At 40.6% G+C, this 14,518-nt stretch overlaps 2 protein-coding genes across 7 annotated transcripts in view; one reads left to right on the top strand and one right to left on the bottom strand.

Annotated features, from left to right (window-relative positions):
* The window catches only part of ago4 (argonaute RISC component 4), a 47,358-nt gene extending 40,687 nt beyond the window's left edge, over positions 1–6,671 (bottom strand). For 4 of the 6 annotated variants that reach the window (XM_033975076.2, XM_033975078.2, XM_033975079.2 and 1 more), the window contains exon 1: positions 6,462–6,660. In XM_033975076.2, the coding sequence (XP_033830967.1) occupies positions 6,462–6,480 (19 nt within the window). In that variant the 5' untranslated portion in view covers positions 6,481–6,660. Of the gene's footprint in view, positions 1–6,461 lie in introns of all 6 variants that reach the window. The other 2 variants (XM_055225533.1, XM_033975077.2) reach the window with 2 other exon arrangements.
* Positions 6,672–7,759: 1,088 nt separating this feature from the next.
* LOC117378310 (claspin-like) overlaps positions 7,760–14,518 on the top strand; it is a 7,206-nt gene continuing 447 nt past the window's right edge. Inside the window, exons 1-9 of the mRNA XM_055225498.1 lie at positions 7,760–8,000; positions 8,976–9,093; positions 9,669–10,063; positions 11,063–11,209; positions 12,334–12,402; positions 12,482–12,554; positions 12,644–12,746; positions 13,119–13,618; positions 14,465–14,516. Coding sequence (XP_055081473.1) covers positions 7,974–8,000; positions 8,976–9,093; positions 9,669–10,063; positions 11,063–11,209; positions 12,334–12,402; positions 12,482–12,554; positions 12,644–12,746; positions 13,119–13,618; positions 14,465–14,516 — 1,484 coding nt within the window. The 5' untranslated portion in view covers positions 7,760–7,973. The remainder of the gene's footprint in view (positions 8,001–8,975; positions 9,094–9,668; positions 10,064–11,062; positions 11,210–12,333; positions 12,403–12,481; positions 12,555–12,643; positions 12,747–13,118; positions 13,619–14,464; positions 14,517–14,518) is intronic.

Genomic DNA, 14,518 nt, shown 5'->3' with positions numbered 1-14,518 from the left:
CAGCGCACAGTTTTATTAAGCTCAGAACAAACAACCACAACTCTGAACCGCACTGCACTCAAATAACTTACATTTTAAAAGTCCCATAATGCACTATTCTCTGATTTGTTCTAATGCTGTTTCCTCATCAAAAACAGAGTTGTGTTTTGTTTCATTCACACATGTTTAACATAAAAACCCTGCATATTTAGTCTGGAACACTCTGTTCCACCTTGTGATGTCATCATGTGGTAATACAAGAAGTTCTCCACTGTGTTTTTAAACTCCAAACACCTTCACTAGAATCATTTGGATCATTTCAGCCCAGGAATTGCCAATCTCTACTGAACTAAAGGTAAAAGCTGTTAACTTGAAAGCTACCACTTCATGACATCACACGGTGAAACAGAGCATCTTGAGCTTTGGAGATGTAGACAGACTAATAATAAAGAGTTACTCAAACATGAATCACTCCAAATACAATGACTAGAACATGGCCTAAAGATCTGAAAAGTCCAGTTTGAATAGCTCTGGTTTAAATGGAGGCAGATTAAATGTGAAACACAGAGGCCAGAGATGAGTCAGAGCTGATGGAGCAGACTAACAGGTCAATGTGTGAGAGAGAGAGAGAGAGAGAGAGAGAGAGAGAGCGAGAGAGCGAGAGAGAGCAGACTAACAGGTCAATGAGAGAGAGAGAGAGAGAGAGAGAGAGAGAGAGAGAGAGAGAGAGAGAGAGAGAGAGCGAGAGAGAGAGCAGACTAACAGGTCAATGAGAGAGAGAGAGAGAGAGAGAGAGAGAGAGGGAGAGAGAGAGAGAGAGCAGACTAACAGGTCAATGAGAGAGCGAGAGAGCGAGAGAGAGAGCAGACTAACAGGTCAATGAGAGAGAGAGAGAGAGAGAGAGAGAGAGAGAGAGCAGACTAACAGGTCAATGAGAGAGAGAGAGAGAGAGAGCAGACCAACAGGTCAATCAGAGAGAGAGAGAGAGAGAGAGACTAACAGGTCAATGAGAGAGAGTGAGAATGAGAGAGAGTGAGAGAGAGTTCGAGAGAGAGAAAGCAGATTAACAGGTCAATGAGAGAGAGCAGACTAACAGGAGAGAGAGCCAATAGGTCAATGGGAGAGAGGTAGGTATAGAGAGAGAGAGTGAGAGAGAGAGCAGATTAACAGGTCAATGAGAGAGAGTGAGAGAGAGAGCAGGCTAACAGGTCAATGAGAGAGTGAGAGTGAGAGAGAGAGAGAGCAGACTAACAGGTCAATGAGAGAGAGTGAGAGCGAGGTAGGTAGGTAGAGAGGTGGAGAGAGAGAGAGAGAGAGAGAGCCAATAGGTCAATGGGAGAGAGGTAGGTATATATAGAGAGAGAGAGCAGACTAACGGGTCAATGAGAGAGAGTGAGAGAGAGCAGACTAACAGGTCAATGAGAGAGAGTGAGAGTGAGTGAGAGAGAGTGCGAGAGAGAGAGAGAGAGAGAGCAGACTAACAGGTCAATGAGAGAGAGTGAGAGAGAGAGAGTGAACGAGAGAGAGAGCAGACTAACAGGTCAATGAGAGAGAGTGAGAGAGAGAGAGAGAGAGAGAGAGTGAGAGAGTGAGAGAGTGAGAGAGAGAGAGAGAGAGAGAACCAACAGGTCAATGACAGTGAGTGAGAGGTAGAGAGAGAGAAGACTAATAGGTCAATAAGAGAGAGGGAGATAGGTAGAGACAACAGCCTAAATGGTCAATGAGAGAGAGAGAGAGAGAGAAAGTGAGGGAGAGAGTGAGCAGAGAGCCACCTCTCTCTCCCTCCTCCTCCTTCCTTCTCTCCCTCTCCCTCCTTCCTGCCTTCCTTTTCTCCCATCTCCTTCCTTCCTTTTCTCCCATCTCCTTCCTTCCTTCCTTCTCTCCCTCTCTTCTGAGTATTGGACCTCTGTATCTCACACAGGGCAGAGGGGGGCATGTGGTTACTTTACAAACTCTGGACAGATGAACCAAAGGAGGCCCCAAAATGGAGGCCCAGGTCACGGGACGTCCAACAGAGAGACAGACTTTCACCATCACTGAAACTATTATGTCCAAAACAAAACTGACCAGACCCACACGTACAATACAAACAAGAGAAGCACACGTCTTTAAGCAGACCGGGATCTGACCGCTGGGATCTGACCACATAAGATAAATGGGACTTAAATCAGCCCTGTTCTTCAAACTGTTCCATTCAGAGGCTCAGTGAGAAGAAACAACTACAACACGATTAACAGATCAGAAGTTGTATTTGGAGTGATTCATGTTTGAGTAATCTTTAATTGCTTATTTTCAAGACGCCATTTTGCATTTTGCCCACTGTGACGGACACACTTCCTTCTCCAGTTTTATTTTCTTAAATGGTGATACTTGTAGGATTCGGCAGCGTCGCGTAGTCATTTTGGTACAAATGAAAAAAAAAACCCGCTGCTCGCTAGTGTGATGTGCAGCTATCCATAGGGGGCGCCGATAACAACGTCATTGCTTTGTTGTGATGATGTTTACAGCAACGTCAGCTCTCACTGGGCACCGCAGTTTTCTAACACAGACGTCAGCAGACTTGTTTATTTTATTAATCATTTTAGATGAATATTGGGATTTAAAATGTGCAAATTACAACATAATAATCCACAAGTGCCAGAGATTATAATTTTAGAGTAAGACAAGTATAATAGGGCTGGTTTAAGGAGCAGTTGGAGAGATTACTTTATACGAGTGCCTAACATGCCAATACTGGTGCATTTTCATGTTTCATTTGAAATTCGGGATGATACAAACCAAAATATAATTCCATCTGAAGGATACTTATGGTTCAACATAAAAGAACAGAGCTGCAGCTAAACATTATGTCAGTGCACTGGCCTGCAGCTACTGTTGTTAACATTATTCAAACCTCTGCACTAATACAAAGACATAGCTGCACAAAACGTGACTACTGCTCTGTTAAAAGGTGTGTGGTTAAAAAAGGGGCTTCAACAGCCCGTGAGCCGCCACAAGAAAAGTAACACAGTGCTCCTTTAACTTGTGCTAAAAAGCTCCTCCAAAAAAAAAAACAAAACAAAGCCTTAACCCACAAACCCAAATACACCAAATCACCTTTACGCTTGTCTGAACTCCTGCTGTACCAAATGTGAAAACAACCAGAAAACAACCTGTTACTTCAACTACAGCTGATCCATTAATCGCAATCAAATTGAAATTTGAATGAACACAATTAGACCAGATCACAAAGACAACTAGCAGCAACTAGTTATAAAGTAGAGTATTATTGTAATCAGATAATTTTTTTGTAATGCTGTAATGTAACTAGTTACATTGGAAAATTGAGCAATTGGATTACAGCTTTTTGGTCTAGTTACTTTTACCCTTCCATAAATGTGTTTAATCTGTAGACTTGTGTGGTAAAACAGTAGAGCAGATAAACAGAAGCAGGGCTGAGATGTTCTGTGGTTCACCGATCTGTGTCTGACAAACAAGCACTGGTCTATGGAGGACTGTGGGCCGCCTCTGTGTGGACTCCAGGTCTAGAACGCAGAGGCATCGGTCTGAACCACTCAGGGTTTTAGAAGACTGTTCTTGAGACGAAGAAGTAACTTATAGTAATCAGTAACCAGATTACTTATAAAATAAAGTAATCAGAGTAGTGATTAGACTGAACAGTTCATTTTGCACTCGTCTCTTTCAATGTTAATTTTATGTGCGATTGTGATTTTAATGTCTTTTTTATTCTGTAAAGGACTTGGAATTACTTTGTGTAGGAACTGTGCAATACAAATAAACTTGCCTTGATTGCTTTTAGAATGAGTAATAGTGTGGGTCTTTTTATGTACCAAACTCACGCTCACTGCATTGACTTCAGTAAAAGAACCAGAGCTTCTCTCACAGACCCAGTGATGATGCTTCATATGGAGAAGTAAATTAAATCTTATCACAATATCTCCACAGCGCAGAATATGAACAACATGTGTAATATTCAAATGGCCTATACATTACACATAAAGGTTGCCTGATCTGCAACGCATGTGATTTCAATGAAGACACACTGTGCATGTTCATATATTTGGCTAATCAGATATTATATCCTCAGTGTGGAAGACGCTATGTGTTTTTACTCAAATGTACAGGGACTGTGCAGTGTGTCCAGTGATGTGTGCTCCTCATGTTCACGTTATGGCATCAGTTATTTTAGCTATTCAATTCAAAGTACAATCTGCATGGGTTTCTTTTCTCCCGCTCCAAAAGTTATATTTTGTTTTAACTTGTTAATCGCTATGGCAACGGTCTTAATCCTTCACCATTCTGAAACGCATAGTATGGACAGAGTACAGCTCTGAAAACAGCAGATTTCCAGATTATATACGTTACCATTACAATGACACATGTAGGGGAGGGCATTATAGTATTATAGGAATTATAGTAGTTGTAGTAAACAAAACTAAACATTTTATATTATTAGGATTTCATATTTCAGTCCTGTCCAAATGATCCTTCCTGAAACATTTAAAATCCCCTGGGAAGTAAATTATGTAAACACCACTTCCACATAACATTCTCACCATTTCTTTATTATGTTTCTAATCTTTTTCAGTCCAGCAGAAAACACTTCCTTTTTCCTCAACGTGCCTTGAACTTGCTATTCTAATCGCCGCAGATCTGGTCGTATGAGTCATAAGTGACAAAAGGCCAGATGGAGCCACGCACCTGTACAAGGGGGAGAGAATGTAGTACTAGCAACTTCAAATATTAGCTACATTTAAAACAAATATATACTTAAAACAGATAAAGCAAACAACTGGAGCCTGTTCATCACTACACAGTAGTGATGTCACAATACAAAAACTTCAAGCTTGACTTCGATACTAAGGAACTGACTCAATAAAAACACTCTTTCTTTAGAAAATAGAATGTGATTTTCCTCATTAAATGGTAGTACTTTCTTTTCTATTCCCATGTGGCCTTATATCTGTGTAATCCCTGTGTCTCCAGGTAGGTTCCATAGTGGTCCATGGGTGTATACTAGTCTATGTGTCTTATACTTGTTCTGATACAACTCAAGATAATTATACATCTATTCTATTCTGTCCCTGTTTTAGTATTGGTACTTGCTCAAATGATCATCTAGCCTTGATACTAGTTTAAGTACGGATTTCCAGTATTTTGACAACTTTATTGCATTGGTTTAAATTCAGCAGCCATTTTGAAATCACACTACCCACACGCACACAGGTTACACTGTGCTCATTAACAGCCAATGCAACTAGTAAATAAAGTTATTAATTTAAAAAGACCAAACAAAAAAAACAAAAAAAAAAAAAAAAACACCTTGTTCCAAAAAAAAAAAAAAAAAAAGGTAAATGTATACAAAAAGAAATAGCAAGATGTCACATTCATGGCAGAAAGCAGATAATTAACCAGCCTCAAGTGTGTATTCAAAATGATACTAATAAGAAGTAAATTGTGTTAAAATCGTGTTGCTAATGTGAAACTATAAGGCCACAACGCTTATGTAAGGGTTAAAGGAAGAGATGCGGAGATCCAGTGTTATGATTAATTTCCTATAGGTGCACGTCTGAGCCCTTTGTCCCATTTTGCGTGGGGAAAACGTGGGTGACGTACAGGTGTGTGGGTGCTGTTCCCGGATCTAGCATCATCAATACAATGAGTTATATCACACCGAACACCACTAACTGCACAGAAAGAGCGAATATCCAGTGGGACATTTGAGGTAGAAATGTCTGTACAGGTGGAAGGAGTGTTATCGGCCGTGCAGCTGTTGATCAACCTCCACACAACAGCATCGTGGTCACAACAAACACTACAGTCCACGGACCCGCACGCAGACCCATGACACAGGCAAAACAACGCGATCCAAACGACAATATTGACCAAACTACACCATTTAACGCGAATAATCTACGTTTTTGTGGCGTTTACGTGATGCCCCGCTGTCATCGTGGATAATAGCAGCGTTCAGAGACAAGACGATCTGTTCTCGATGGCGAAGGTTCAAATTCAGATCAAATTTAAAGACCCGTATTTGGAGATTTCGGTTCATTTTTGTCGCTGTGGCTTCGCAAATGCGTCGAAAATGCGCGCAGATCCTTAGATAAACGTAAACACAGCGTGAATAAACAGTATCGTAAAGCGAGCACGACACGGAAGGAGAGCAGGGGAAGGTTGATGTTAAATCCCCACACACACACACACAGACACACGCACACATGCACAACGCCAGGCGAGGAGTAGTGCGTGCTTGGAGAAATACACGCCAAAACGTCACTGTACAACCAACATAACCGCTACTACTTCTCGTAAAAGCGACTAAACGTGAATAGTGGAAGTAATGAGTCATTTGTAGTGCTAAATTATCCAGATAACACACGTTTGGCCTGGTTTGTTTTCCCGTGGAGGCCTCCGTGCAGCCGCGGCATTAGCGCAGCGATCGCCTCCCCTCCACAACCGCTTTGTACCGCGTCTCTTACCAGGTCCGAGGGCTTCCATGGCCGAGGCCTCTCTCTCCGTCTCTGTCCCGGCCTGACGGCTCCGTACCGACGCTGAAATTGGGGGCGGTATCGCGAAGCTGAAAAGGGACTATTTAGAAAACGAAATAAAGGTAAACGCGAGGGAGCCTGCCGCTTGCTGCCGCCTGCGCTGAACTGAACTGTGCTTCTGCCGCTGCCGCTGCTCGGGCTGGGGATTTGTAACTGCGCATGCGTCAGGGGACAAGCGTTTACCCACCATCTGCGCATGCGTAATGTACAGTTTTTATTTTAATTAATCTATCTATCTATCTATCTATCTATCTATCTATCTATCTATATATATATATATATATATATATATATATATATATATATATATATATATATATATATATATATATATATATATATATATATATAATGTGTGTGTGTGTGTGTGTGTTTTAATTACTTAATAGTAATTCAAATCTAAATTTATATTTGAAAGGTGTTAAATGTGTTTAATAATTTCAAAACATGCAACAAGAATAAGATAAAATTAAACTGAATTCTTAACGCATAAGTAGTACGTTTTTAGTTATATCTTTAGTGTAATGAAATACATTTAATAATATAGTAAAACATGTGGCTAGTGGTGAAATGTAATATTTTTACTTAAAGTAGAGTTTTTCATATGGTACTTTTATTGAAGTTTTTTTGTTTTGTTTTTCTGGTATCTGTACTTACTAATGTAACAAATTTGAATACTTCTTTCACCACTGTATGTGGCACCACAATTCTGGTTAGGAGATTCACTGTATTTATTGCTTTGTTTACAACTAATACCATTGTTTGTTTGTTTTTCTTGTGAAATTCAAACAGTTTTACAAGCCCTTCTGGGGACTGGTGTCTAATCTATGTTTCTGCTTGAAGCTCTGACTGTAGCATAGACTGTATAAAGAAGAAATGTATATATACAGTCTATGGGATGTAGATTTCATAACAGATGGAAGAATATGTTCGTTATTATTATTATTATTATTATTATTATTATTATTATTATTATTATTATTATTATTATTATTATTATTATTATTATTATTAATAACTTTTTTTGTTTTTAATATCCGAAGAATATCCGAAGAACCGCCCGTCTGTGCTGCCATGGAGTATTTTGTGAACGACTTCCTAAATTGGGCGGATACTTTAAATCTTTTTGACCAATGAGAAAGCGAAAATAGGCTAACTAACCAATCAGAAGGCGAAAAATTGATTATTGACACCCCAGTGGAGAAAAAGGTTCCACCAGCTGTTACGGCGCGCGAAATCTCAAAGCCTGCATTAGTTTGTGGAAGAGGCGGGAGGACGAGCTATAACCCGATAAACATCGTGTGAATGCGCTTTGGGAGATTAAAATCACATTAACCACACGGACGTTTAATTCCTAACATCTGTAGTGGATGTAAGAAGATAGGAAAACGCCGGTAAAGTGTGTGTTTTTCGCTAAAACCGGAGCGAATCGGGCAGACAAAGATGAGCCTGGAGGTTTCTCAACAACAGGTAAGTAACATATCTTTAGTAAAAACATCCAGATACCTTGCAAACGCTTGTGCCACGTTTGTTTTTGCAATTTTACACACCATGTTTTTTTTTTTTTAATTAGAGTTATTGCAGTTACTGTCGTTTTAGTTCGCGTTAATAATGTTAACTTTAGCTCCAACGCTAGCTCTTATCCTAGCCTCCTGTTCTAAACTTCTACGGCTGTGATCGCGCTTTTTAGGTTTAGTTGGTTATTTTATAAAGGCCATCTCCTCTAAACTGAGGGAAAATCATTTATACTTAATGTTTATGGTGTAAACCGTTCATTTTGTTGTTTATTCTTTAAACAATTGTAGTGTTTGGCTGTAGCAGATAAAGTTGAACATAAAGTCGTCTTCAGTGGCTCGGCTCATTGTTTAGCTTTGTTTCTTACACTAATCCACTAAATGACCGACGCACACGTGGCTTTAAGACTAGATTCCTTTTTATTTTTATGTGTTATCTGTAAAAACGTGACATAAGTTACTACATTTGTATTAGACTTGGTAGAAACAATCTGGAGGTCTCTATTGTTGAAATGGCGCTCAGAGAGTTAAGAGAACAGACCTCGGAACTAAAATGTAATAAAACGTTTTGACAACAAAATATATGGCAGCTTACGTTGTAATAGAAGCTGAAAAGCGTTGCATTTACAGCAGAAAAACAGTTCGTATAGTACAGTATGATGACATCATGATGAGTTTCTGAGGTCCACTATAATCACTATAGTTTATCAGGCTCATGACTGAAATGAAGACTTGGATTAGATAGGTATAAAATAATGATTCATACAAAAGGGATAAAAAACGCAACAGGCCCCTGTACTAGCAGAGGTACATGTACCACCGTTTGAGAAACAGTGGTCTCTTAATAATGTCATGTCATTTACCCAGATTATTTGCTTTGGTTAGAAATCTCATCACTATAATTAAACACTATAATAAATGATGTTTCTAGGTGGAGGTTGTTCCTGCAGCGGCACAGACTGTAGCTGAGAGCGACTCTGACAGTGGGATGGGGTCTCCGGCCGAAGAGATGGTCCCAGAGATGACACAGAAAACACAGGAGCAGCCAGGTCAGTGATAAAAGGTCAACTATGTAAAGAGGAGCCAGTGTGGAGGATCTGATGGACAGAATAAAAACAATAATACAAGAAGCACTATAACTATGCTCCAGGTCAAATATAGTGCTGTGCCCTGGTCAAGGCTGGGATTGAACCACCAACCTCTGGCTGTATCAAATCAATGGTTTTATTGCACAGAGAAACATTTGTTCTTTCTGTGAGCGGGCTTGTATTTCCACAAACTTACTTGGCCTGGAGGAGGCCCTCCTCCTGCTTGTTTCCATGGAAATGTTGCTCCTTCACAGACATTGTGGCTCAGTGGTTACACTCATGCTTCACAGCAGGACAGTTCCGGGTTCAGTTGCCGGGGCACCCAGGCCTTTGTGTGAAGTTTGCATGTTCTCCCCATTGCACAGTGCACTCCGGTCTGTCTATTGCACTATTTATTTTTTTATTTATTTAACCTTTATTTTACCAGGTAGGTCGGTTAAGAACCAATTCTCATTTTCAACGACGACCTGGCCACCACCTACCACCTGACCCACTGTTGCTCTCATTAAATCATGTTAATGTTTTCTCCTCTTTAGCAGATTCTGAAGAGGACGAGGACATTGGCGCTCACAGAAAACCGCGTCGTCAGGCCTTAAGAGACAGCGACAGTGAAGAGGAGACTCCAGACTCCAGTGTTCAAATGGCCGAAGCTCTGATGCTCTCTGCCTCGAGTGACGAGGACAACATGGAGACCGGAGGGAGGGATGAAATGAAAGAGAAAAGTGTGAAGAAAAGGCACAGAATCAACCGCGCTCCTGTGGACAGCGAAGACGAGGAGGAGACTGAGGGGGGTAGCATTGAGGCCAAACCCAAGAAGGACAAAAATAAACGAGACAAAAGTCAGAGGCACAAAGAGAAGAAGGAGAAGAGAAGTAAAGCTGTGGAGAAAGTGAAGAAGAAGAGAAGGGAGAGAGGGACAGAGGAGGATGAGGTGAGAGCTGCTGGGACAGAGGAGATGGTTATATAAGACATTTATCAGTGCTAGCATCTCTGTTCATACATCCGGATTGGTCTGATATTGAAAAATTCCCAGACAATTGGTGATCATATTTTTTCTAAGCGGTCCCAGTCTCTGCAGTAACTTATTCCAGAAATAGTACAAAGACCCCCAACACATCCAGTATCTCTTGTTTGTAAGAATATGTACAATATCAATACTTGGACCTCTTGATCACCAATATGAACCTATACTAGTGTAGGGACTGAAAATGGCACTTTTTAAATGTAATAAGTGAACTGTGTTTAAGGAAATGAGTCATTTCTCCTTTACCTCAGACTAAACAGCTTTGTATGAATAAAAGTTCAGATATGGTCTAGGCCAAAATCAGCCTGTAAATAGTCTCATTACATTCAATTAAAGCCCAACCCAATCGGTTCAGCCGATATCATTAAATCAATACTGATCCAGGTTTAGAGTCCAGGTGACCCTGTGCCACAAAACCACTAGGTTGGAAATGTTTTTGGTGGTGTTTTACGGTGTTTAACGCATGTTTCCTAAAAATGATCTCAATACCTCAAAACGGGTGTGTTAGTTTCAATGTAGTTAGCTCCTCCCTTCAGATTACAGACTCCTTTATAGTTAAAAAATATTCAGTTCCAGCTTTCATATGTTGAAGTCAATGTAGTGATCATCATGACCAGCTTGGATCCAGCCAATTTTTCAGTGTCAATATTTGATCCCCGTATTGTCATCATTGCATCTATCATCTTCAATCTCGGTATATAAAGTTTCCTGTGGAAATGGCTCTGGTGATGTTTCTTTTTTGCAATGTTCATATTTGTATTGTATGAAAAGGTTAATGTTGGTGAACTAATTAAACACAGCTGTAGTTCCAAAAATCAGAGGTACAAAGACAGGACAAGAAAAGTCATCTTGTGTCAGCTTTCTATCACTGATATCTATAAACATAACTTTTTCCTCTGTCCACAGGAGGCGCTATCTCAGCCCCGTCTGAATGACAGTGGGTTTCCTCTGGGAGACACGGAACTGTTTGACACCGGGCTCAATGAAGACGAGGAGGAGGAGTCTCTAGATGCCATCAGAGCTGCTGCCAAGAGCAAGCTCAAAAAACACAAGGTGAGAGGAAGAGAATAGTGTATGGCGATGTGTCACAAGTTTATAGACCCAGACATGCCCATGGGATTTTATACCGGGACGAGGGGGCCTTTTTATTCTCACACACCTGACCTGGAGAAGTTGGACTGCAAATGGCGCTCTTGCCCTCCTTCCATTGGTAGGAAGACAGCACCAAAACCTGTTTAAATCAGTTGACCAATAACGGCAGCAAACGGCATTTATTTCCCTTAAACAAAAATAAAATGAGAAAGAACTGATCCAAATGTTTTATGGAGCTGTTATCTCTCTAGTAACGATAGAACAGCTTTGTGTAAATGAAAGTTCAAACATTCTGATTATGACCTGTAAATAGTCTCCTTACATTGATTTGTATGTCCAGTATCCATACTAGTATCAGATTGGTGCATCCAGAAATGGAACATTCTCTGTAAACAACTAAACACCCTGTCTCTGAACAAAATACTTCAGACTCTTTTTAGACCTCAAAATGTTGTGAAATTAGTGGTATCTTGTATTAGTTTATCAGTTATGCCCCTGGACTTGTCCCTATGAGGTTCTCTGTAGCAATATACATTTAAAAGTCCCTAGGGGTGTGATGCAAACTGAAGGCACTACTCTGTCTGAAGCTTTGTTAGACTTTAATCTGAGTTTTACTTTAACACAATCTGACCAGAAAGAGTCAGTATATCTAAACTACAACAACTGAGCTGATTTGTGCTGTTGAACAAGGCCCTCTGAAATAACATTGCAGTCACATGCTAGCTAGCGTTAGACAACAGTTTTTCAGTTAGTCATTCTCACCTTTTTGTAGAAAACCAAACAGGATCCTCAAAATGTGCTGTTTAATCCATTTTAGATTTTTTTTTTAGTTTTCAGACACACCTTGAAACATTTTTATTTAAAACATCTTTGCTAAAGTGTGCATTGTGTCATAGTAACTGCTGAACATTCTGCCAAAGACATACATGTAGAACACCCTTGCAAAGTATCAGTCCTAGTTTTGCTAACAAATATTGTGCACATTTTAAGGCTATACTTGCCCTTTTAAAATGTGATGAGGCAATGTTAAAGAATGGATTTTTTGTAAACTTTATAATGTTAACAGTTGTATTTTTTCCCATTAGGAATCCTGTTTTCTTGATGAAGTGGAGGGAGAGAAAGAGGAGGGGTCAACGGAGAAGCCCCACAGAGTGGTAACTTAAACCTCTCATAAAACAAAATAAAACATAATTCTAGATTAAAGTTTATATCCCTGACCTGTTGTTTTTTTAGGAGCGAAAGGCAGCGCGTGCGAGTAAAGACGCCATGAGGCAGCTCCACAGTGAGTCCCAGAGGCTCGTCAGAGGTCAGTCTGGACACGTGCGTTTATGTAAATTACCGGTAAGATAATTTTATTTTAACTTAACTAATATTCACTGTATATTCTTCCTCCAGAGTCCACCCTGGGTTTGCCGTACCACATCCCTGAACCTAAAACCATAGACCAGTTTTTTAAGAAGAGAGCCCGACCTGAGGGACCAGCTATGGCTCTGCTAAAGTGAGGACATGAGGGCTGTGTTTTCAAAGATAAAATATCAGTGTTGTATCGTAAATATATCTACACATCTATCAGTCTGGAACAACTCTCACTGAAAGAGACCGAGAAAAGGCGGAATGTCAGACGTAAGGAATACTTGAACCTGATTGGTCGAAGCACCACATCAGCAGAACGAGCCGAGTTGAGAGAAAGACACAGAGCTTTTTCTGTTTCTTCCCTCGTGATTGACACAAATGAAATATTCTGCATTTTCTTTAAAATAGTCTTAAGTTGTTTTCGTTAACTCTGGCACTTTGCCTTTGGCTCCACCCAAACCACAATGATGCTCTGTGATTGAGGGCTCGTGTATAATCACTTTTTGTCTTTTTATAGATCTACTAAATATTCTGCCATGATGTTGGACCCTCCTCCTCCCACATCTGAACCAGTCCAAACCTCCACTGACCTTCACCCCTCAAACCCAAATTTAGACCTGCCCCAGCCCAGCGCCACCTCCTCTCCACAAAAAGACACTCTCTCTCAGCCACAAGAACATCCAGTGCCCCCCTTGACAGCCTCCACAGCCAGCCTGGAGGAAGACCAAGCATCCACACCTATGCTTTTTCTTTCGGAGAGCTTACAAGAAGATGTTAAAACTGCAGAGGAAGAAGCGAACGAAAGTCAAAATAATGCGATATCGTTGGTTGGGGAGAGGGAGGTTTTGATGGAGGCTTGTGTGGAGGAGGGGAAGAAGGATGAGACGGTGGAAGTGAAGCCCAAAAAGGATAAGCTGACGCGGTTGAGAGAGCTGGGCCTGGAGCCTCCTCCTGTGGTCAAACTGTGTCCAGACGAAGGAGCGTTTGTGCATCTGGATCCACCTCAACCAAACTCTGGTAAGTGTTTATATTATGTTTATTGTCTATTTAAGTGTCAGTTCTGTTTTTTATGTTTTAAGGTGGTAAAAATTGAGGAATAACCTTTGACCACTGCAAACTGTTTAAAATGAAATTGTACCCACTTACCTTATGCATTCAGAGCATCCTAATGATTCACCACGTTGAGTTTATAAACACTTTTCACAACTCTGAGACCAAAGTGGAGTTGTGCAGTGACGATAAAGCTAACAACAGCTAGCATGCTAACCCATACTTCCTGATTATCTGACAAGAAAATACTTTATAATTGGATGCAGACCAAACAGACTTATTTAGACCTCAAGACAATATTTCTGTACTGGGACAAGACACATTTTGCTCAATCACATGAGGGGAAAATCAGGGGCTGGCCCTTTTAATCAGGGGTTCCTGATTTAAGGGGGATTTAAGGGCTTTGTAAACAAGTAAATTCTTCTTTTTTCCCATAGACTGTATTTATAAATGGACATAGCTAACCTGCTAGCTGTCGCATTCCAAATAGGGAGTGAGCATGGGGGTGCTTCTGGCTCCAATTCACTTTACGATTGTAAAACTGTGGTCCTTCTCTCTGTAACTGCTGCTGTCAGACTTGTCATTTTGGCCTTAAAGTGTTTGTATTAACCCACTTTACATGATCCTGGTGTTTTTATTTCACTATTGTGTTCGTAAATCAATACATGAATAAGAGACAAATCAGGCGCCTTCTTTCCTCAAGGTCACTCCTGCTAGTGTTTACAACAGGTTTTATTGACAGCGTTGCTAAGCGCACGCAGCTTGTCTGAAATGGCTGTACATCATTGGTCTCCCTCTGCGCCGTCTGTTCAGGTGTGGAGCTGTTGAAGGCGCGTTACCTGCGTCATGTCAAAGCTCCGGTGCAGC

This window comes from Periophthalmus magnuspinnatus, chromosome 11, assembly GCF_009829125.3.
Source record: "Periophthalmus magnuspinnatus isolate fPerMag1 chromosome 11, fPerMag1.2.pri, whole genome shotgun sequence".
Lineage (NCBI taxonomy): Eukaryota > Metazoa > Chordata > Actinopteri > Gobiiformes > Gobiidae > Periophthalmus > Periophthalmus magnuspinnatus.
Note: the sequence above shows the minus strand (reverse complement) of the source record. Positions and strands in the feature narration are given on the sequence as shown.